This window comes from Dermochelys coriacea, chromosome 17 (genome assembly GCF_009764565.3).
Source record: "Dermochelys coriacea isolate rDerCor1 chromosome 17, rDerCor1.pri.v4, whole genome shotgun sequence".
NCBI classification, from domain to species: Eukaryota; Metazoa; Chordata; order Testudines; family Dermochelyidae; genus Dermochelys; species Dermochelys coriacea.
Genome location: NC_050084.1, coordinates 16288277 through 16313252, shown reverse-complemented (window position 1 = coordinate 16313252; position 24976 = coordinate 16288277). Strand labels below are relative to the sequence as shown.

Sequence of the window (24976 nt, the reverse complement as noted above, 5' to 3'; positions counted from 1 at the left end):
TGTGTATATATATTATGCCCATTTACAAACATTAGAAAAAGCTAATTTGCACCTCAAGAAAGACACTTCTGTATAAAGATCAGACTGCTTTTGCTTTAATGAATTTTTCAGATTCAGAAATTGAGATGCATTTTTTCAGTTCATGTGGATTTTAGATATTTATAGTTTTGAACTTGCCTTATTAAAATATTATTTTGAATATTTAATGGTAGCACAAGTTACTCTGTATCTTTATTATGGTATATTTTACTTTATATTTATCTAAGGAAGCCACCAGGGTTCCGATTGCAGTGAAGGAACAGATGTGGAAATACCGGTAGAAGGTTAGAGATATGAAACTTTTTTCATGAACATGAATTAAGAGCATTGAAAAGAGAATTTCATTTTTTAAATAAATATTTGAAAACAATGAAACTTCAGTACACTGAAACTGTACATTATCTCCTCAACCATTCTCCTTGCGAATGGATGGGTTGGTTTTGTTGTCGTTCCCCCTCCCCCCCATGACCGTGAATGACTTATTGTGATGGGAGTGATCATTCTTTTAAATCATTAATTGCATTTGTCAGGTGCCCATCACCATAATATCTAAAAGCTATTACATGAATTCAGAAATACAATCCTCCAATCAGTTTTGTTCCATCCCAAATCATAAACTCGTGGGTTTTGTGGGCAAGTTATGATGGCAACAATACTCACTGTTACAATCCTTATTATTTGACCATCAGAGGTGCCTATCACATAGTGTATAGATGGCATGGCATAAATTTAGAAGTGCATTAGGTTCCTCAAAAAAGAATAAAGTTCTCTACTCTTCCGATCTGCATTAATAAAACCATGTGCCTGGGAGGAAATAATCTGGGTGCATTGCTTCCCCAAGCAAGTGTCATGACCACTTTGACACTTAATTGTTAAGAGAAAACTAGAAGAAAGAAATGAGTGTTACAGGGCAACTTGAAAGGGATAAGACAGAGGCTCAGCCTTATCTTTGGCAGTACTGAATTCCACAACCACAGACCTTCCACTAAGAATGCCTGACCTATGCCTCTACTTGTTTAAACCTGAGCTCTATTTCCATGTCGTTCTTAAATCTGTTTTCTCTTTTGTTAAATGAGAACTATTGAATTGAAAGTTGCACTCTTTTTTTGCTAAGAACTCAAAACGTATCCATGCTTCAAGTTAAGTTAGTATGTTTAAAAAAAGATGCTGGGGTAATTCAGAAAATTACAAGCAATTAAGCCTTACTTTACCGCTAGGACATTTTTTTGTGATTTTAAAAGGAGTAAAAGAAATGACTAGATTGACACATGATATGGACAAGCTAGGATGTTTAAATGAAGGAAAACTATGCATCTATAATTTACTAAAATTATTTATGTGCGCACAAATTAGTGCCTAAGGGAGAAGAATCAGTTGATGATTGGGTTTTCGAAAAGCTTTTGACAAAGTTCCTCATGAGAAGCTATTAAGGAAACTAAGGACATACAAGATTTAGTGAATGGGCAACACAATAGCAATTGCACATCAGAAGGAATAATTTAAACTACGTATTACTGAGTTCTAAATTGATTGAAACCACTCCGAAAGAACCTGCCGCATCATTATCCTGCTTTAAATGTGCAGCGTTGTTAAAATAAACATGTTAGGACATATAAAGAATGGTAGACAAAATAGTAGTGGAAATATTCTAGTGTTATATAAAAGATAGTATGTCTTCATCTAGTATATTGTGTTGAGTTGTCCTACTGTTTTGGAAAAGATGATACAGCAAATACTGAAGACATCTAGAAAATCATTAGAGAGCTAGAGAGACTTTTGTATGAAGAGAGTTTGAAAAGATTGGGACTAATTAGTATATTGAGGAGACAAAGAAATTAATGCTATATTAAAGAATGCCTGGTATATGAGAGGTAAATTTACCCTTGAAAACAAGTAGAGGGAGGCAGTGAGTGAAACTGAACGGTAACCTATTTAAAATAGAAAAGATTATTTAAAAAAAGCGTGTATGTGTATATACAATGTAACATCTGGAACTTATTGCCACAAAGTTATCATTGAGGTCAGGAGGTGCTTAGAGGTCAAAAAGAGTTCTCTCTTTTATATTGGTAATATCTACAAGTTGCATTAGATAAGACTTGCTTCAGGGAATAAGCAACCACTGACGTGGTTTAAGAAGAAATTACGGTACTCTTCCGAGCATACTATTTTATAACTCTCGACTATGTGACTTCGTGCATGTTCCTCTAAAGGATGTCAGACACTGGATACTGGACTAGATGGACTGCTTGTCTGATCTTCTGTGGCTAAAGGACCAGGACATCATAATCCTCTTTGTGCTTTGAGTTTACCAGTTACCTGTGTTACTCGTGAATTAAACGGAACGAGTGTAGTACAGTTTTTCTGAACCAGCTGATAGATTTGATATAGGTGAAATGTGTTCTATTTAATATGTTACAGTAGCTGTTGCTGATGACTGATATAAAGTGAAAAGCAATGATAAAGGGAGATTGCTCCCTACTGACCACCAAACAAAACAATTTACTATTCTTCTAGCTTAGAGATCTCAAAGACAGTGTTTATCCAGGTGTACAAACACAGTGCCTTTTAACTAGAGAATTTGCATAAATCTTAACAGTTTCAAACAAGAATCAGCTTCCTTTTTAAAAAAAAAAAAAATTATCCAGTGTATGTTTTTACCCACTTTATACTGTCAAGGCAAATCCTGTTCACTATACTGATGCATGTTGCCCCACTGAAGTCAGTTTGACCCCCATCTCCATCATTTTGCACTGTTAACATTGTAATCTGTAATGAAAATTATTTTAGCACATCCGGAGGAAATCTGCCAGTGTCTTATGAATGATGGCAGAAAATATATAATCTATTGGGGCACAAAGCCTTTGTTTACATTTTTAAGTAATCCTTCGTGTCAGTGAGGAATTATTTATGATTACATGAATCCTATTAAGCCAAGAATAAGAAATTTTCTACACCATTAATAAGAAATTTCCTACACTGCTGCACATGAAATTTAGCAAATATAATCCTCACCTCCTTACCTTTTGTCTAGAAATGCTTAAAGGCTTGTGGTAGTATCTCTGTTCTTGAGGGTTTTTTAATTCACAGTGTGCAACAAACATATTAATATGCCATTAGGCTTCTGTGACAAGTGGCAATGTGAATGCTAAATTGCTGAATGCTTGGATAAAAGTACTTTATAGTGCATATGCCATTCTGAAGTTCTTTTGTGATCTGTTTTTGTTCTCAGATTCTTCTCAGCATGCCCCTTCTGAGACAAGTGAGGACCCTGAAGTTGAGGTCACCATTGAAGGTTAGTTTTTCCAACTCCTGCGTTTCAATCTTTTTGGGTTCTCTTAGTAACAAAAGCCTTTCACAATTGTCTGGCTGAGTATGCATGATGTTTTCTTTTACCCACTACCTAGAGTAGAATAAACTTGATCACCAGTCAGCATTGGCCAGAGTCTGAAATGAGAACTACCACTTAAGAACACTTCAAGAAGTTCAGTAAAAACACAGGTTTCAGAGTAGCAGCCGTGTTAGTCTGTATTCGCAAAAAGAAAAGGAATACTTGTGGCACCTTAGAGACGAACAAATTTATTTGAGCATAAGCTTTCGTGAGCTACAGCTCACTTCATTGGATGCATCCAATGAAGTGAGCTGTAGCTCACGAAAGCTTATGCTCAAATAAATTTGTTCGTCTCTAAGGTGCCACAAGTACTCCTTTTCTTTAGTAAAAACACAACATACCAAAAACATAGTGCTTAAATCTTGGGGTTTTTTTCTAGCATTTTTAGCATTAATAGTACAAAATATTTATTACTCTAATTGTAAGGTAAAATATAAGACTTTGAACGTATTCATTCTTAAAAAAAGAAAAGGCATTTTATTAACACATTTTAGACACATTCAAATTCCTAGTTGAGACAAGCTTGTGGAAAGGACACGTGAGTTGCATGTACAAGTACTGTAACTGAAGCTTTAAACTAATTGTCTGATGCTGATTACAAATCTATTGGCAAGATAACAGCTGTTTTGGCCTCTGATTTGTAATAAGTGTGTACAGTAATGTAGCTGCAATGAAAGTAGTGTAGTGTCACTAAAGCAAATACCTGTTTTGTACTAGAATACTGGTTGGAAGTCCTCTGCCATACAAGTAAAAACACACTGAAAAGTTGGCTCCTATCATAGAGCCAAAGAGAGACAGCGAGTGGCTACAAATTAAAATATACACTGTGCTTTTCAAATGGAATACACTCAAGATATCCTGGGAAAAATGCTATCTCAAGCATGAGATAGGCTTCAGTTTTCTTTTTCTAATTATCGAGTTCTCTTATCTAGAATTGCAAATATTACAAAGGTGAAAGGATTTTTTTATAACAACATGAAGAAAAAAGTCAAAGTTCTGGCATAGTTTTAGATTTGTTTGTTGGTGTGCTAAACCTCTTTCATCAGAGCAGAAAAACCTGAGGCCTTCATCAATTGCTTTCCTTAACTGCATTTTCTGTCCGTTAGGTGAATTTGGCCTCAGGAGCATAACTAGATTCTGGAGAAGGGAGCCTTATAGCACAGAAATGAGAGAGTCAAAGGGTCTTATTTCAGGCTTGCTGCAACTATACCCATGAATCTACTGGAATTAAAAACTTCAGAACAACCCCTGATTTTTTGAGCTGTTAAATGAAACTCATTCATGTCTCACAGGGTTGTACTGCTTTGAAGCTCTATTTCTGTAGAGCTCTGCACGGACAAATGTACCATAAGAGGCTGTAGAGCTTACTTTCATGCTTTAGTCCTGTGTAGGCCCTACGTTTGGATAGTGCATTTCAAGACTTAGGCCTGATATACACTGAAAAGTTATACTGGCATAGCTATATTGGCCAGGGTGTGAAAAAACACATCCCTGACCAACATAACTCTGCTGACAAACTCCAAGTGTAGATGCAGCTATGCCGACAGAAAAGTCTTTCCATTAACATAGCTAATGTCATTTGGGGAGATGGTGTTCCTACGCTGACCGAAAAAACTTCTTTGGGCAGTGTAAGCTGCAGCTACATTATGGGGCTATGCCAGTATAGTCTATGCAGTCTAGCATATGTTCAGAACACCACTTAGTTCTTGGTATGTTTAACATCTTCCCCAGGAAAATGTGAAATAAGTGTTGCTTATACTAAACTTTGCTACATCCTGGCACTCTTACTGTCCTAAGTAGTTTTAACACAGGCAGATACTCTCTTTAAATCTAGGATTACTCACATGACTAAGGTTGCAGATTTGGGCCCTTTATAAGGCACTGATTGATACTTCCATTAGAAATCTGAGACTCCAAAACAGTGTCAACGCTGTAAAGTACATGTCTGGATAAACCATCAGTGATGTGTCTCATGTTTATTTTTAAGACGATGAGGACTACTTACCACCCAACAAGAGACCGAAGAACACAGAGTCAGCAAATGAGGCTGCCAATGCTGGGAGAAGAAAAGTGAGAGAATTCAATTTTGGTAAGATTCAAATTCAAGTTTCTCTTTGTCATTTGCTTCCTGAAAAACTTTCCTTCTTGATAACTCTAGATAACATCAGGTTGTGGGACTTTTGAAGAGATAAATAGAGGCATTCAGTTAACAGCCTATATTTCTTTGTAGATATATTGCTGCAGTGCAAGCAGTTGTAAACCACCTGTTTTTGTTCACCTGTAAAGTGATCCTCTAACCAGAATTTGGACTAACCAAAGTTGTAGCTTTTATAAACCATTTGGAAGCCATTGTGGTGGAGAGGAGGAAACCTTAACAATATAAACATTAGATATAAGATAAAACGAAGTAGAAATCAGTTTAGCCATTTTCTTGTCTGACCTCCTTGAGAGAAAATCTGAGAAAAGAGTGAGGCCGGTCACTTTCACTTTAGCTTAATGGATAATTGGAGGTCCTAGGTCAGGAGCCAATCCTAGTCAGTTTCTCTCCAAGTTACACAACAAAGGTGTGCCAAGGGGAGCCATGCTTGGGAAAAGAAGGGGGACTCCTTCATGGTGAGTAGCCTGGCTTAGGCTTTGTCTCCATGGGAAAGTGTTTTTTTGTTTGTTTTTTTTTTAACATTGGTTTTTCTGTTATAACACAAGCAGACTAACTGAAGTGAAAGACAAGTTTCAGAGTAGCAGCTGTGTTAGTCTGTATTCACAAAAAGAAAAGGAGTACTTCTGGCACCTTAGAGAGTAACAAATTTGCTAAGGTGCCACAAGTACTCCTTTTCTTTTTGTAGTGAAAGAGTTATGGAATGCATCCGATGAAGTGAGCTGTAGCTCACGAAAGCTTATGCTCAAATAAATTTTAGTCTCTAGGGTGCCACAAGTCCTCCTTTTCTTTTTTGCGAATACAGACTAACGCGGCTGCTACTCTGAAACCTGTAGTGAAAGAGTGCATCCACATGCTTTGTTTGTTCTGGCTTAAGCTACTTCCATTTTGGATCATTGTGTCCACAGAGCACTGTGATTTTTTTGAATTAGCCACACAGCATTCTGGGCAGATACCACAGTGTAGTATTCAGTCCAGTGTTCTGTCTTTAGGCTGTATGCACTCTGGGATTTTTCTCATAGCACATTGTGGGATGCCTACCAGAACATACTAGAGTTTGGGCTCAGACTAAACAATTCCCATGGCTCAACTGTGTTTTGTGAGGCAAGTAACATTTTCAAACTGCTATCAGACAGCGTGGAGAAAACATGCCAAGCACCATGATCCTGCCATGAATGTGAAGGAGCTGCTGCACCTCTCTGTTGTTGTTCATGGCTTTGGATGGGTTGCGAGACAGCCACAGCCACATGGGTAGAGGAGGAGTTTGAAATAAAGCTGTTACTTCTGCAGGACACTTTCCTGGAGCAACTCCACTCAATGAAGCACCACTTCTGCACTCAGCAAACTAGCGCTTACGGGCAGGACATGATGATGATGCAGAACTGGCATGACCAGCACTGGCAGCAGAACTTTGAAATGACAAAAGCTACTTTTCTAGAAATCTGTGCAAACCCTCCCCCTGGAGTTGCAGTGGTGGAACACCAACAGGAGGGGTTCCCCTTCACATTGAGAAGTGTACAGCCAAAGCCCTTTGGAAGTTCACCGTCCCTAATTTCTACCAGTCAGTAGCTAACTACTTTGGTGTTGGCAGATCAACTGTCTGGACTGTTCTCGTGGAAGCGTGCACTGCTATTGACAAGGTGCTCTTGGGCCTTGTCATAAAGTTTAGCAGTGCACAGGAGGTTATTGATGGATTTGCACAAATGGTGTTCCCACTTTGTATTGGGATGATTGATGGGACCCATGTATCAATTCTTTGCCCCTCAGACTTCATCAGAAAAGGGTATTTGTCCTTGGTGTGCTGCAAGGCCTGGTTGATCAGTATGGAAGGTTCACCGATATTAATACAGGGTAGCCTGCCAACGTCAAAATTGCCAGGAACTGTAGAAACTTGGCTCTGTTCACTCCTCCAATGAAAAAAGGAACTTTTGCTCCCAGGACCACTATGGACGTTAATGATTGCGATTCCTCCTGTCATTCTGGGAAACCCAGTTTATCCCCTATTCCTGGGCTTCCAAAGCCTTTTACTGGACAGGTGGACAGGAGAAGGATGCTGTTTAACTATACCCTGAGTAGTTATAGTATGACAGTGGAATGTGTTTTTTAAAGATGGAAGGGAAAGTGGAATTACCTTGTATTATAACAAGACTGGATGCTTGTGAGCCATATTTGCCCTGTGAGATAGGTGCTTGCTGTGTTTTGCCCAGCATCTGTGAGAGCAAGGGAGAAATCCTCATTGATGGCTGGGTGGTGGAGGTGGAGAGATTTTTCTCAATGTTGTGAGTAGCCAGAGACAGTGCTTCTAAGGTGCCACAACTTGTTGGGGAAACAATGTCAAGGGAAACATTGTGCTCCTACTTTGAAACCAGAGTGCAATGGATAGAAAATGAATATACTGTGACCAAATGGGTGTGCGTCAGAGAGAGAACATTTTATTAGGAAGTGATATTTTTATGGGGGGGAAGGAGATTTCTCAACTGAGTTTCTTGTGATAAATGCATCTTAGCAGAGATGTATTTGGCAAGGTCTGAACGTATTCTTCCACATCATCTTTTGCTTCACATAGAGACTTTTCAGATGCACAGGGCAGTGGCATTTCATGTTGTAGGGAGGACAGAGGAAAAAGTGCAAGTAGATAGTGGTCTCCATGACAACAGTAAGTTAATATTTTCTCATTTTTTGGAATGCCATTGCCATCTGCTCTTCCCAGTCTGGGGTGCGCTTGGACATTTTCCACTTTACTTCCCCTTCCTATAGGAACTCTGTATCAGTGCTGGCTGCGAGATTGGTGGGTAATGGAGAATGAGTGGGGGCAGGTTAGTAATTACATGTGTGTGTCTATAGGCAACCTTACACTGGAGCATGTAACCCTTAGGTGTGTTCCCAATAGGTAGAGGATGACTATTCAAAGTCAGTGGGCAAACCAGGGAGCTATGCAGCGCTGTTGTTTCCTAGGATGGTGCCCCTACGCTGGTCCAGGAGAGGAAGGGAAATGCCATCAATCTTGGCAGCCCCAAAAAGGCTGCATTGGTTTGCAACGTGCATGCCAAACAGAGGGCTATCTTTGCTTTAAATTCTGTTTTTATAACTCAAGCAGATCAGGAGCACTACAAAACAAGTAGACTTCTGCAGTAATTGGTTTGAAACTAAGAGGTGGTTAATACTGAAGGTCTGATTAAAAATTAACCATGAGTCTGATTAAAATTAACCATGAATGCTTTATAATCCCTATTCGTTTTAAAATGTCTCTAGCCTAATTTTGGCAATTTACGTGATAAAATGTAAAGGTAGCTGAAAGCTTTGGGGCACTGATTAAACTGTGAGCCAAAATACTTTTTCTCCTACTGTATCTGCCGTTGCAATAAACATGTGCTTTGAAATGTGTCTGGTTTTTTCTTTTAACCCCTGCAATACCACCATCTTGGAGAGGGGTTGGCAACAGAGGGAGAATCACACAGGAAGGGGGATGGGACAATGAGTTGTATGTTTGGCCAGTGGTTGTGGAATTTGATACTTCAGGGAAATAAACCCTTTAGAGCTTAAAGGGAAGATGCCATTTTGAGCACACTAAAGGAAGGTTGGGGAGAGCTGATTAGGCAGAGACTCCACCCAAAATGGCAGCATCCAGCCAGCATCTGGAACACGGTTGTTTAAAAAATCTCTTTATATAGTTGTATTGTGTTACAGTACCTAATACTTAGTAGTAGCTCTTCCCTACACAGCAGTTTCAGGCTGGCTTTCTGCATGGGTGTTTCTCTTGTTCCTGGGTCTCTGGTTCAGGGTTTGACATGCCAGAGAGATCTTGGCTGTCTGGGAGAATCTCCTGGATGAAGTCCAGAGTTGCTTTGGTGCCTTTGATGGTCTCTTGGGTATTTCCAAGGCCACCCTCCCAAAACAGTCCATGTGGGTCCCACCAGGTCTAGTGCTTAGAGTGGGGAGCCCCCAGCAGAGATTCCCCTGTGAATTGCTAAATCCAAAGCAGATTGATTAGTGCGGGATGAGATACCAGATAATATGAAAAAATGGTTGTGTGGCCGCAAGGGCATTTATCCTGAAAAAATTAGTTATTCCAGAAAAATTTGCCATGTGGACAAGGCCTTATTCTTACCTACACAGTGTATTTCACGCTTATCTTTGACATCCAAGAAATTTCATATAAAAATCAATTATCTTTAAAAATGGACTCTGAAGCTGTATGCATTTGCCAATAGCAGATTTAATATTTAAAACCGATTTTGGTATAGACTTGAAGCTGAACCCTGTATCTCATCTTACATGAGAGAATGATTTTCAGCAAAAGGAGGTGTAACGGCTAAACATATCAGTCTGATTTTGGGCTTGTAACTGGAGAGGTCAGAAAAGTCTACTCTACAAATAGGCAACAAAAATGCTTGCTTATTTAGTCTCTAAAAGCCAGCCAGCAGCTGGTACCATCTTCAAAAAGCCAATCCTAAAGGTATTGATATGATATGAAAACAAGATGCAATTTCTATCACAGAACTTAAACTGTTTAAAAATACTGCTGTTAAATCCAGTTTATCCGTACAACACACAACTGGATTTGGATAATGTCTATGTCTTGCAGTCTGCATCTTCTTTCAGAAATAGGAATTGTATGGATGACTTGCAAATCCAGCCAACATCAGGACTTTGGCAAATACTGGATTAATGAAGAGGATGGCATGATGCCTCCTGACCCATGTAGTTTTACAGATTTGCACCAAAACAGCTTCATGTACTCGGTGTAAGCTTTATCAAGCTTTCCTAATTAAGCTTCTCATGCTCTGGATTTAAATAACTGTCAATAACTGCTGAAAATTGACTTTACCCCTGATGGTGGTGTGAGCTGCTGACTGAAACGTCGAAGAAAAACCATTTTTGGACTAATTTTAGCCCATTTTTGTCCTTTAATTTTTTTAAACTTGGTTTAACATCTGCACAAGTTTTGGAGGTAATCTTAAACATTTTATTCTATCCTATTTCTTTGATATACGTGTATATTGAGATGTAGAGTGTGTACCAGATCCCCTATATATATTGAGATATAGAGTGTGTATCACACCCCCACATGAATCTGTGCGCGTGTGACCTCTAAAGGCATATTGTTTATTCCAGAATTCAGTAGCAAAACACTCTTTGTAAAAGCTCGATCTCATTTGTAGTCTAACATGTCCTCCTTTTTTCCTTACAGAGAAATGGAATGCCCGAATTACAGACTTGAGAAAGCAGGTTGAAGAATTATTTGAAAGAAAATATGGTATGTGTTAACAAACTCCTTTCCAAACAATTGCCTCTAGCCCTTTGACAGCGGAAGTCTCAACTTTTTGGCATGCATCCTGTTTGGCACTGACCGCACTGAAGGGTTTAATATCATACAAGACTTAAAGCTGGAGAAAATAGCTCTTAATGAACACTTGGGCCAGGATTTTCAAAAATGGGTGCCTAAGGTTAGGCACCTAACTAAGTAACTTTATTCTTCAGTCATGCAGAGCATTCTGATCTCCAATAAACTCTAATCTTAGGCATCCCCATTTGAAAGTTGTGACCTTGACTCTTACTTTTATTATTCTTACTAGCAACAAATCAAGTCCTTAGATAAAGTAATATTTAGATTTGTTACTTGGGAGGCCCTTCCTAAGGTAATTATTTGCTGCTTTGCTGTTGTGGATGGCAGATTGTTTTTAAAATGAAGCAACAATCATGTGATCCCTAAAAGGAGAAGGGTGCGCATGTGTCAGACTGTGAGACTGATTGTCATGTGTTGCAGTCAGAGTCATTTCTGTGTCTGTACAAGAGAGACAACCAACTACATTTGTTGACAGAGGGGAAAATTGCGTTCTTTGAAATGGATATTTTTTTCTGGTACCCATCTACTGTTAAAAATGGGAGTATCTTTTTGGATGTCATTCAAAACTGGAGTCGTGACCAATTAGTCATTAAATATCCAGGGCCAGATTATCAGCTGGCATAAATCTGCATAGCACCATTGAACTCAAGTATAATGGCTAACTAAATTGGCCTGATTTTAGTGGTGCTATACAGACATAAATCAGCTGAGAATCTGGTTTATAATACCTGGTTGTGCTATGGAGGGGAGTTGTAGTCCCAGTGGCACCACCTAACTCTGAATTCAGTGGTTGCATTTAGCCTCCCTGAAAGTCTCCGATAGTTTCAGTTAGTGAAGGACAGTCGTGCAGCCATCTGTCTGAATTGATACTCGAGTTTATGGTGCATTCTTCAAAATCTGCCACCTTATGTCCTAGAAGTGGCTGCATATCAGTGAAGGGTAAAGTGGTCCCATATTCAGAATCAAATTCTGTCCTCCTGTATGTATGCACATCTCCTACAGTTCAACAAGTTGTGGATGTCCAGAACTGTGCCTATTCTTTGTAATATTACTCAGGATTTCTAGGTGAACGGTGCTTTACAAATGTCAGTCATTATTATTTACTACTGACGCTTTGGGTATTATCTTTGTATTTGGATGTAAAGTAAATGTACAAATGTATTATAGTGTAAACGCAATTCCTTAGCTGGTGAATACAGATTAATTTGAAAAATGAAAATCTAGTTACGGTAGAATTTGAATACCAAACCGTGTAAGGATCCAAATCAAGAAGCTTCACTGCAGACTGTACTGCTGATAATGTCTTTGCTCTGTCTGGAGATAAGAGAATCTGCTAAACATTTTATTGATTTAAGAAAAATAAAGATTTCGACTTGTAAAAACTTACCTGTTTGTTAGTTATTTATTGAAATAGCATTCTCATTATTTTAAAGCTGGTTTTGGTTGATGCTTTGCTGTGATATGACCCTTCAGAATTTTGGTGTTGCACCTTTATCTCTGTTTTCTCTATGCCATTTGTAGTTTACAAACATTTCTTTCCTTCTGAAGCTGTTCCGTTGGGTTTGTGATGCTTCTCACCACTCACCCACTGATTTACTTGGCAGAGCTGTTGTATTGTAATAAAACTTCCCTAATGAAGGATTAATATAATATGTGGCAAGTTTCATGGATTGCCATGTGACTCTTTCTGAATATGCCATTTTCTAAAAATTTCTCCAGATGGATCTTTGTCACTGTGAGAGAGAGAGAGAGAGAGAGAGAGAGATTATATATATAGCGCGTCCTGTTCCAGTTTGGGCCTATATATACTAGGGTTGAAACCATATTAGCAATAATTGTGTTCAAACTAGACTATGATTTTTATAACCTTATGCAGAATATAGGACTAATAAACAATATTTTCAAAGTTTCCTCTTTTGTGTAACTTGCACATTGGGCTGCCTAAAATAATAATAATACGTGTCTTTCAAAATAGGACTTCAAACAATGTGTATTTAAATGTCCTTAAATACTCAATTGGCTCTTCCCCATATATAAAATGTGATTAAGCATTTGGTGTACAGCTAACTTGTTTATTTTGAACACAGCCTATGTCTGACTGGCTGCCTCCACATAGAATTATGTCACTTGAGAAAGTGCCTTGACCGCCATATTCTTTCAGAAGTCATTAACACAGCTGAGATTCCTCTGATTTGGCCTTAACTCAGATTGCCGCACTTCTAGTTAGTGGATCACTTATTGGACCTCATCCTGATTCTACTGGAATCCCTGACAAAACTCCTATTACCTGTAAAGGGAACAGGATCAGGCCTACAACATGCAATTTCGCTACTGAGTCTTTTGCAATATCTAGGCAATATAAGGAGTTAGGGAAAGAGTTGCAGCTGGTACATGGTGCTCTGCCTTCATGAACTTACCTGTTGTTCTAAGATACTGTGCTTCATTATAGACTGTATGAAGCATCATGTCTTGAAATACATAGCTACAAAACCAGTTAAGTATACAGTGTCATTGTTAACTCTAAATTTCCTTGAGAAGCCTCATGGTTTGTCTTTTAGTGCAGGTGGTATCTCAGAAGGATGGTTTCTTTGCATTACTGTCTGAACTTTCAGGGCCAAATTCTGCCCTCAGATACATCATTGAAGTCAGTGAGTTGTATATGCAGTTACCCCAGAGCAGATTTTGGTCTATTAAAACACTTTCTCCCTAGTTAACCTTGCTTCTAATTTTCATAGCTAAACCTCAAATAATAAAACACACCAAACAGCTTGGTTGGTAATAGAGAATATTTGGGATTAACGTTCTTCTTGTAAAGGTTATTTTCTGATTCTGCTACTAATGAATGAACTATTGGCTTTTTATTTTTGAAGACTGGTTGTTTTTAATACCACATTTTTGTTCTTGGCCTTGTAAGAAATGTGGTGGTTGCTCCATCAGTCAATTCCTTAACTATTGAAATAAAGTAGAACTTCATTAAGTCATTCTAAAGACTGGAAGCCCATTATGAATTACTGAATTTTTGTTACTATGTTGGCAAACTGAGAATTAATGCGTCGAAAATGTACTTGGTTTGTAGTTGTTTTGATTATTTGATACTCTACAATGTACCAGAAAATGAAACCAAAGTAAGATGAAACCTCGCAGGTGCAGTCTCTGCTACTACATTTTTGCTGAGAAGTGGGGAAAGATGAGCTTGCTGGGGTGAGAGAGAAAGAGAGAATGGGAAAAGTTCCCACTGTAAATAAAGCATAAACAGAATGTTTAGGTGATTAGAGATTATAAAAAGCATTTATTGCCTGCTTATCTGCTTGTGTTTATATTGTTCAGATTAGTGTCAACCAAGTAGGTTATATAAGTTGATGAGCTATGCTAATGTTTTTATTTTCCTTTTATCTTAAAGCTCAAGCTATAAAAGCAAAAGGTCCAGTGTCTATCCCATACCCACTTTTCCAGTCGCATGTAGAAGACTTGTATGTGGAAGGCCTTCCAGAAGGAATTCCCTTCAGGAGGCCATCTACCTATGGGATTCCACGTCTTGAGAGGATACTGCTGGCCAAGGAGCGGATACGGTTTGTGATTAAGAAGTAAGGAGCTTTACATTTATTTTCACTCTTCCTTTCTTCATACTGTGCTCTAACCAAAATTCTTCACTATTTCTGAGAATTTCCAAATTAATTACTACCAAGAGATGCTTTTGTACTGCTAGCAAGACAGAATCTTTTCAGTCAAACCACTAAAGCATTATTCAAGCACAGATTTGACACCACAATGCTGATTGTATGAGATCCCACTTGGTGAAGAATTTTCTCTAATATCATGGGCCATATCCTCAGCTGGTGTAATTTGGCATAACTCCATTGACTTGGGGGCTATGCCAGTTTACACCAGCTGAGGATGTAGGTGTGAATTTCAAGTTTTTATTGTTCTGTTCTTCTGTTTTTACTATCAGAATGTTGTCTCGAGTTGTCCAATGACTGGTGTGTCACATTCACCATTAATAGTGTAGTGGTTCACTTCAGACAGGTGATAGTGCAAGTAATATAAATGAAGCTCAGATACAGGACAACTGCCATTTTGACCTGTTTAATGCTTTTAATGGAAATCTCTCCATTGACTGCCATGAGCTTTGGATCAAGCCCATAATTAGTTGAGGACGAAAATGTTTTGTTTTCATATGTTGCCTTTCCTTCAGCATTGGTGTTATATACCCTGGAAATCTGGGAAACTGTTTCACTGATATCTGTGCAGAGCCTTTCATGGCTGTCCACAGGAAAGTAAGATGAGGTTGTGATGAGAGCACAGACTCTGTTCTGCAATTGACTATAATCTTCGAGATCTGCCACCTTTGTCTCACTTGGGGGGGGTGGGGGGTGGGAAATCTCTGAACACCCTTCCTAAATTGATCACAAGCCAAGGATTCTTAATAAAATACAGCAGTTCTGTTACCTTTCCATTACTTTTGTTGTGTGTAGTAACTAGAGCTGTCTGGAGAACAAGCATTCTTTATCACGGCAGCTTTGGAGGCTTGAAAATTATTCCACATGGGAAGAAAAACAAAAAATTTAAGAAGGAACTTCCTTGCACATTTTTGCTAAATGAAATTGTATGGATTTAGATTGTAAGCTCATTGGAGCAGAGCCTTTTAGTTCTGTGTTAGGACAGGCCCTAGCACCCTGCGGTCCTGATCCAAGATTAGGGCACCTAGGTGCTACAGTAATACAAATAATAATAAGATTGAAACATCTTTTTCACATTAAAAAGGTCAGGTTTTTTGTGTGTCTCTTTATGCCCCTTTCTGTGATGGGGATTGGAGAGTCCACCCTGGACACAAAAAACCTTCCCATCAAAGTTTGTATGTGTCTGTGAAATGTTTTGGCTTCAACAAAACTGCATATCTCAGCAAAAAAAACATTTTGTCAAAAATTCTTTTGGCAAGCTGTAGTAAGAGCCTTCAGAGTTTGATATTGACTATAACCAGTATGCAGGGGATCCTGAATACTGTTCTGGTCCCACAGCAGTAACTAACAGTAGAATTTGCTACAGAGCTGTATGCTATAACTTCCCATTTGGTAAAAACATATCTAAAGGTATGTTAATGCTGAAGAATGTATATTTGTTAAAAATTTTCAGACATGAGCTTTTGAATTCAACACGAGAAGATGCACCGCTGGACAAACCAGCTGCAGGAGGTAGGACTTCTAAACTTTTGGGTTGCATAACAGCAATATGATGGAATGTCTTCTATATATAAAGAGGCATAAGTTGTATTCACTTTGTGTCCTTCCTATCACAACCTGTTTTTTAGTATAATGCATGGCAAAGATACCTTTTGGTTTTGGAAAAAAAGTTTTTCAAAAATATATTGGCTTTTTCAGCAAGTAAATGAAAAGCCTACTTTCCTGGAAATATGTTGTGATTAGTGAGCAGTACTCCAAATATTTATTCCCATCTCAGTCCACATTGACACTGACTAAGAAAGAGAATAAATCTGACAACTAAGATGCAGAGACCCTGGCCTGTATGAAACAGTGTTTGCTTACATTGTAAGTCTATACAACAGCTGGGCTGGAAATACTGTTGTCAAGCCAGAAAAATTAAAACTTAATACTTTTCAAATTCAGAGTTTGAAAAACTCACTAGTGGAATGGTCTGGTCTGTCAAATGATGATTTTGATATTGAAGGCGTAGATGGTCTTAAAAACCAAAACCCTTGGTAACATACCTCACCCACATTTTCAAAATGGGAATGGGCAAAAACTGCTGGGTATCCATTTATGCCATATCCGTAATTGTAAGTGTATTCACAATGAGCATGTACGGATTTGGTTCCTGACCTTCTTTGTGATGTGCTTTGAGATCAACTGATGAAAAGCACTAAATAAGAGCCAGATGATATTATTGTGTTTAGAAGCTATAACATGAGGCCCAGAACAGTGCATGTATGAACCTGAATTTAAACCAAAACTTTTGCACACAGGTGGTGAAGGTAAAATGAGATGTGAATGGCTAAACTGGCTGTACCACATTTTTCACTTCAAGGAACATTGTGCTTTTCAGAGTCCTACTGAGCTAACCTATCAGATGAAATAGGCCTCATAAAGAGGCTATCATTTGATTATTAGTTTGACAGGCTTTCTATCTACACAGTTGATTTTAGTGGCTAGCCCACTTTAGTGGCTAGAGAGGTATATTTATCAGAGTATGTTTGATTAAGTTGATGATGTATTTTAACTGAAGTGTGAGATTAGGCTGATATGCACCAAAAATATATTAATGGTGATATTGGTTATCTTCATGACTACTGGCATAAGGCAAGACTGACTTAGAGAATGTGACAATTCTTTTGTTATAATGCAAAAGGTAATTCCTATTACCACTTGATTATTTCTCCAATGGTAAATATTCTCAGCAGGTAAAAACTCCTACGTTTTTTGCCTTCCCTCAAAGCCCATTCAAAGATAGTAGAAATTTCCACTCAAAGATAAGAACGCAAGCATATATCAACATTATAATCCATATTGATCAGTTTCTTTTTCCCCCAAACCTGGAAGACAAAGAATTATCTTTTTTCTTTTTAAAAAAAAAAAAAAAGCAAGCATATAGTATTGTGTGAATGATAATTGGAAAATTACTTTCCTCAACATGTGTTTTGATAGTTATTATCCTACCACCTGTCTCTATTTCAGGGTCAGGTTTTGCTAATTGTCTAAAGCTAGATGTTAAGAGTCTATATAAATTGTAATGTAGTTTGAAGTGATGGTAGCTCATATAAGCCTCCTACACCCCAAAAATACACATTGTCAATCTTGATCTGAGAGAAGGAATTGGGAATATTAGAGAGTTCCTGAGTCCAGAGGTGTGAGTGTCTAGGAGTAAGAATCTACATTGGTGAAGCTTGTGTATCGTTGTTTGTGCAGCTGTATATTAGTATTTAAAGAAAAATAAACCCTTATTTTTTTTAATATTTGAACAGAAAATAAGATTTAAGGATGTCATTCCATCCTTAACCAATTGCATGAAGGTATTGTATGCCATCTGCAAGGAAAGATCACCTACTGTTGCGAACCTGTTCACCCACCGACTTTGAGGACCAAATTCAAGTGGCTGTAGGCACAGGATACGCTAAGGATAGAGTGCAAAACATAACTCTATCTTTGCTTTTGTGATTTTTAAATCCAGCCCCCTTTTGCTATTTTACTGAAGGGTTTAGTAGAAGTAATATGAAGACAAATGAGGTGTACTCACATCTGATAGCCTTATGGTTGGGGAAACTAATAACCCATGCCATGTTGTATAGTGTTAGTGAATAGCAACTGTGGGACTTGTCTTTACAATCTTGCGGTAAATCAAAATAATTAAGGAATGTTATCTTTGTTCTGTTACTGTTAATTGTAGTTAAAGAAGAGTGGTATGCCCGAATCACCAAATTAAGAAAGATGGTAGATCAACTTTTCTGTAAAAAATTTGGTAAGTACACTGCTAGTATTCCAACTTCTTTTGTGGCTTTTAATCCATAGTAGGTTGATTTCATATTAGCTATCCTTAAGAAAGCTTTATTGGATCCTTCTGAGGCATAAGTGGATGAAACTCTTGAATGAAAATTTTCCAAATGCTTGAAATCCTGACTGTTAAGCAAAAATACATCTTTTATTGCTGTAATGTTTAGTCAAAAGGGTAAATTTTCAGTAAAGTTAATCTGTAAAGTTGCCTTTTATGGTTCTGATTCCTTTTGTATTTGGATTTTTCTCTCTAGTTGTGATAAAGCAAATAGCTTATTTTTCAATGTACAGTATAACGTCAGTGGCACTGTTAGGATTAATAGCTGAGCATTTTCGGGCTTGAATTTGAATGCTGTTTCCCCAGCCTACTTAAGAACTTATACAGGTCAGGAATTAAACCACTGAAAGTGTGATACTGTCTGAAAATAAGTTCAAATCACTTTAAGCCCAATCCTGCTTTGACTTTTTCTCCTGTGCAAACCCATTGGCATTAATCTTCAATCTGGCACTGTTGGTGGGCTACATACTGAACATCAGATGGGACACTATGATAATTAGTCCACTAAACTCTGTGTCTTCAACTTGGAGTCCAGTGGGTTTGAATATTCTTTGCTACGCTAGTACCTAATGTTACTGTTTGTGATGGCCCAGAGACTTTGTGGTATAGTTTTTGCTGAATCAAACTGTTTGGCTGAACGATCATTGGATTTATTTTGTTGAATTTCTGTTCTAACAGCTGAGGCCCTAGGGAGCACTGAGCCGAAGGCTGTCCCATACCAGAAATTTGAGGCACACCCCAGTGATCTCTATGTGGAGGGTCTGCCAGAGAACATTCCATTTAGGAGCCCATCCTGGTATGGAATCCCTCGGCTGGAAAAGATTATTCAAGTGGGCAACAGAATAAAATTTGTAATCAAAAGGTAGGTGAACATTTTAGTGCATAAATTGAAAAAGCAAGAGGAAAAGGCCAGGAGATTGATTGACTCAAGCAAAAGAAAAGCTTTCAGCTTTATAATGCCATAAAGCATTCTGAGTTCTGGTACCAGGCGGACAGAAAATATTTCACATTGCAAAGAAAATTGGTGCTCGCAATTTAGGCCATCATCTTCCTAAATATCTATATAGCAACTAGCCCATTTTGGTGACAATTTGAAATTAATAATATTAAAATCAAAACACAGATTCATAAAACAAACAAAAAATTATTATTCAGAGACTGTACAGAAAAATTTGATAACCTGCTCTCTAATTACAGGCCAGAACTACTAACTCTGAGTCCAACAGAAGTTACTCAACCAAGATCAAATACGCCAGGTAGGACACATACTGTATGCAAGTTCCATTTATATATCCATATGCAGAATAAATAAATTAAATGAATTTTTCTGACTTCTCTGTGCATGAGAAAAGTGCTACCAAATATGTATAAATACAGAAGAGAAACTCTCTTTAAATGAATATATTTGTATTTGAAGGAATCTTTCATGTTTTGCTAGAATAGAAATTGACCACAATCTTTGTAAAATATGCACGTTTACTCATGAAGAAAGAGAAAAGAATACCTCATGGTAGATGATGATCCTGTTGTTTATCGCACTTTTAGAAGGTATTCCAATACTATGGTGATGAGCATGGGAAAAGAACCTGCTTTACTGGATTTCTCTAGTCCCATTTACCCATCTGGGTGCAATATCTACCAAACAGCAGTGACACTGAATTTATTTGTAAAACATGTTGCTTTCATCAGGTCAGAGGTACCATGTATGTGCAGATTGGTACCTGATCGCTTTAATGACTTATAAAGCACAGTTTGGTTTAGTCAGAGGGCTGTATTAACAATTTTCAATCCACAGAACCACAACAAATGTTAAGTTTTACCTAAGCAGAGAATGCAGGTTGCTTTTCCCTCTAAATGTTTACAGTTCAGTAGTATCCATGTCTTATCAAAGGAGGATTGGGGATTTTTCTTGGCTTTCAGGGATAAGATTTGTATGTGGAGATAGGGTATCCCATTGAAAGCTGCAGTGCAGAGTAAGGCAGCATCTAATTTCAGTCTTGCTGCCAAAGCCCTATCTTATTGTCCTACTGTATGACTAACTGGCACGTTGACAAGGTAACTGCAGCAATAAGTATGAACAATACCAGTGACGAAAGAAACCGCTTTAATAGCATCTTACTTCTGGAAGAATCGGCATGCAGCAATCAGGCCTAATAGAGTGATCAGAATGACATGCTGATTCCCCACTGGTTATTATATCTATCATCAGCTGCTAGGGAAGACTAGTGCTGTAAATACACACAAAACTTTGCCTGTAGCCATATCCAGGGTACAAGTTAGACAAATAAACACAGAAAAATTGTTAGTTTTGGCTTGTAACGCTAGTGAAAACCACTGGATGCATCATTCTTTCCTGGCAGTCCTAAGGCAAAACTGGAGAAGGTCCTCTAGGCCATTGTTGTTAAAGCAGACTGTGTGTCTCAGCACAAATACCGATTTTTTTGAACAATTCAAAATGTTAGTATATAGAGCAATAAATAAAGATAGTTCCTATACCAGATAGTTTAGAGGGGCAACATTTTGATTTTGTATTTAAAAAAAAAATTCAAGAATTATTTTGGTTAGTAAGAATAATATGGTGCTCTTTGTTTGGATAGAAAACTTCCCCTCGTGTGTTCAGCCCAGACAATATTCCCTTGTGCTTCTTGTGTGGTGGCACTATAAATCTAAAAATAAAGCTGTTTGGTATATTTGTTTCACTCACCAAGTTAAGGCCCTGATCGTGCAAATACTTTCTTGTATACATAAGCTTGTGGTAAATGCTTGCAGGGCCAGGGTCCATGTGAACTCTTTTAAATTAATAATTTTCACCATTTATGTTTATGAACATTCTTTGTTTTCATAATTGAAGGAGTTAGAAGTAAAACAGGCCAGATAATTTGTTCATTTGAAATATGATTTTGAGCCTGTGATCGTGTGTACATATTGCTTGTTTCATGCATATGTCTTTTTAAAAAATGCTACAGTACAGGTTATCTGTCCTTAATGGATATGATCAATAATTATGATTGCACTGTTTGCTGGGGAATAAAGTGAGTATATTTAAGTACCGTATATACTCATTCATAAGTTGAATATTTTTGGTAAAAAAGTGACACCAAAGATCTGGGGTTGGTTTATAAACGAGTTTACACCAAAATTTGATGATTTTAAACTCTATGAAATCATTGAATTGAATGTCTAATACATTGCCATTTTGTTTACCTGGAGCGTCTGCAGGTATGGAGCCCCTTAGTTCCCTGTGGCTGCAGTTCACCGTTCCCAGCTAATGGGAGCTGAGGGGCTCCATGCCTGAAGACGCTTCAGGTAAACAAAATGTCCCGACCCACCAGCAGCTTACCCTGATGGGCCAGGAGCCAAAGTTTGCAAAGCCCTGAAATATAGGGTCGGCTTATGAAAGGATCATACTGTTTTTACCTATCCAACTTGGGGGGTCGGCTTATAAACAAACTGGCTAATGAACGAGTATATATGGTATTTATTTTTTATTTCCACTAATGTGCTCTCTCCTTCCCTCTACACCTAATTTAGAAAATTGGCCCCTGGCTTGCTTTCTGTCACCAACTTTCATTTATAATAAAAAGCAAGACTAAATTATTTTTGATTGCCAAAATTTATGGCAAAGCTCTAAAGCTTCATATTCTGTTCTAAAGATTTTTAATCTCATGAGCTAAAATCATTAATAATTCCGGCTGTGTCAAAGCCACTAAAATAATTCTTTCCCACTGGTAAGGGTCCTGAAGGACAAGTTCATGCATTTCGGGGCAGTGATATAGATTTATAATCATGCTTAGACATATTTTCCCGTTATTATGTATATTCTGTATATAATTTCAGTTACCCTAATAAGAAGTACATGTGTAAATCCTTTTATACCAAATTGTGAATGTGCACCTTAGAAAGCAAGACAATTTTTGCATTAATAGTTTAGACTCCAGTGGTAAAAGAAATATGCTTAGGAGTACCACTTTTCCCCAAATATCTGTTAATAACTTAGTAACCCAAGATGCATCTATTTTTGATTTTCAGTCAAAGAAGATTGGAATGTCAGAATCACAAAACTAAGGAAGCAAGTGGAAGAGATATTTAATCTGAAATTTGGTGAGTTAAACCTTAAGTAAACTGTGTTGTAGTGCTACTCTGTTTTAAAACAATCTTCTGTTCAAGGAGTATTGTGGTGCATAATAAATTAAAACAAATATTAAAGATGTGACAGAACAACAGATGTGGGAGTCTTGGGTTTTATTCCCCACTCTTGCTAGTGGGTTGCTATGTGACATGAGGCAAGTTATATCAGTACTCTCTCTGCACAGTTTTCTCTAAAAAGGGGATTAATGATATTTATGCAAATTCATAAAGGGCTTTGAGCTCCTTAGGTGAAAGAAACTCTTATAAAACAGTAGCAGGTACCATGGACCTAGATTGATAATTATTGCAAGATCCTACCTAGTAAGCTCCACAAAATCACTACATGTAGTGATTCCAAACTCTGGAATGATGTTGGGAAAGTTGTTTTAAACCCCTTCTCTCGTCCTTTTCTGATTCTGATTAGGGATGCTGCTGCCACTATAACTAATAAAAATGCCAACCTTACTAAGAACAATCAAAATAAAATGCCTCCCATCTGAGCTTGTCACATCATCTTTATTTTCAGCCCAGGCCCTGGGTCTTTCAGAGGCAGTGAAGGTTCCCTACCCTGTATTTGAATCGAACCCTGAGTACTTGTACGTGGAAGGTTTGCCAGAAGGAATCCCCTTCCGGAGTCCCACATGGTTTGGAATTCCACGCCTTGAAAGAATTGTCCGTGGAAGTGGCAAAATCAAATTTATTGTTAAAAAGTAAGTTTATCGTTTTGGTTATTTTTAACTGCTGGTTGCTAAAATTATATGAAACTCTTCCTGGGGCTTCTGGGTTTTTAAATGCTGCCTAAGTTCACTTTGTTTTATCTATAAAAGACATACTTTGGCACATTCACTTTCTCTGATAAAAGGACATGCCTTCCTGATTAAATTTCACAAAATGAGGTGTACGTGCATAATTGGTGTGTGTCATGCAATGTGTATCTAGGGAAGATAGTAGTTTTACATCTTGAAGCATTTTTCCCACGAGAGTAAATGCAAAAAGCAAGGTACTTAGTCTTAGATTTTGGAACTCTTTCCTATTACTTTACATTGACTCATCCATACTTCATGATCTTAAAAAACTCTTAAAATGATTTATATAAATTTTTCTGAATCCCAATAAATATGTAAATAATTCACTGTACTTTTTTTTGTATCTGTAATTATTAGACTGCATTCTGTAACATATTTTACATTTTTAGGCCAGAGCTTGTCACCTCTTATTTGCCTGCTGGATTGGCTAGTAAAGTAAACACTAAAGGTAAGTGGTTAAACATTCCATACTGCCCTCACCTCAGAAGCCCAGATTCTGCTTCTCTTACCTGGCTGAGTAACAGCTTAGTACTTGAAAACTGTGTGGGCTACTGACAGAGAGAGGTGCTACCTAACATGAGCAAGGGTGGTAGAATCTGTCCCAAAGGGTTTTCCTAAAAACACAAAACCTATATTCTTTTAAAACATTGGGAAACATAATAAGTCAGACATAAATATCTGCTTAAGAGCACACCAGTTATACCATTCATTTATTTTATGACGTGGAGCAACACACATCTGGAGGATGTAAACTACACAAATGACAAAGCTCTTGGTTCTCATTAATTTTGCTGTTAACACCATCATCTAGTATGTAAATTGGAACTTCAAAAATATCAAATTTCCTAGGGAAACTTTCAAGTTGTTTACAAAATAAAGATCTTTATAAATATCAAAATGAATTAACTTTTTGGATTTAGATAATAAAAAGTATCAAAGATGTAAATTCCATTTAAAACCAGTATGCTGAAGATACTACCTGTATTTATCTTGTGCGGTGCCCACAATATGTAGCGGATATTGAATGAGTGTCTGTCAGACCTGCTTATTTCACAAGCAATAAATTCACTTTTTAAAGTATGTGATCTTGCCTGCATTGTTTTGATTTTATAAAGCACACCATTAAACAATACACATTATATGTCAGATTATTTTGTTTGTGGGATGTTTCCAAATACTGTCTTTTGGGATCTGTGCAGTATGTCCGTTATTGAAGAGTAACAGTATTGTTGATTTGTAGCATTGAGTCCAAAGAGCTCAAAGAGAGCAAGAAGTCCTGCAAGCAATTCAAAGGTTCCAGAGATTGAGGTGACTGTCGAAGAAGGTAGGAAATCTTCCTTTAGGGAATATTCTTATTAAAGTAACTTGCAGTAGTAACTGCAGAAGACCTTTCATCCACAATACAATTATATTTTAAAAAATGGTCTCTGAGTTTTGTCCTGTGTAGAAAACTCCAATTTAACTTCACGATACTAGTTCTATTTTTCATTTCTGATTAACATAAGTTATAGAAAGAACGATGGCTTTGTCAGAGATTGTTTCACAACACATTTGGA

At 37.6% G+C, this 24976-nt stretch overlaps 1 protein-coding gene across 9 annotated transcripts in view; it reads left to right on the top strand.

Moving 5' to 3' along the window:
• Window positions 1-24976, top strand: part of GTF2I (general transcription factor IIi) — a 78013-nt gene that overhangs the window by 39567 nt on the left and 13470 nt on the right. For 6 of the 9 annotated variants that reach the window (XR_005289301.2, XR_006276167.1, XM_038375439.2 and 3 more), the window contains exons 11-23: window positions 267-323; window positions 3269-3331; window positions 5415-5516; window positions 10774-10839; window positions 14330-14513; window positions 16060-16118; window positions 18325-18396; window positions 19165-19348; window positions 19684-19742; window positions 22516-22587; window positions 23141-23324; window positions 23810-23868; window positions 24661-24744. Coding sequence is in view for 6 of the 9 variants with exons in the window: in XM_038375439.2 (XP_038231367.1) it covers window positions 267-323; window positions 3269-3331; window positions 5415-5516; window positions 10774-10839; window positions 14330-14513; window positions 16060-16118; window positions 18325-18396; window positions 19165-19348; window positions 19684-19742; window positions 22516-22587; window positions 23141-23324; window positions 23810-23868; window positions 24661-24744 (1245 nt within the window). In the remaining 3 variants the exon portion in view is untranslated. The remainder of the gene's footprint in view (window positions 1-266; window positions 324-3268; window positions 3332-5414; window positions 5517-10773; window positions 10840-14329; window positions 14514-16059; window positions 16119-18324; window positions 18397-19164; window positions 19349-19683; window positions 19743-22515; window positions 22588-23140; window positions 23325-23809; window positions 23869-24660; window positions 24745-24976) is intronic. The other 3 variants (XR_006276168.1, XM_038375442.2, XM_038375443.2) reach the window with 1 other exon arrangement.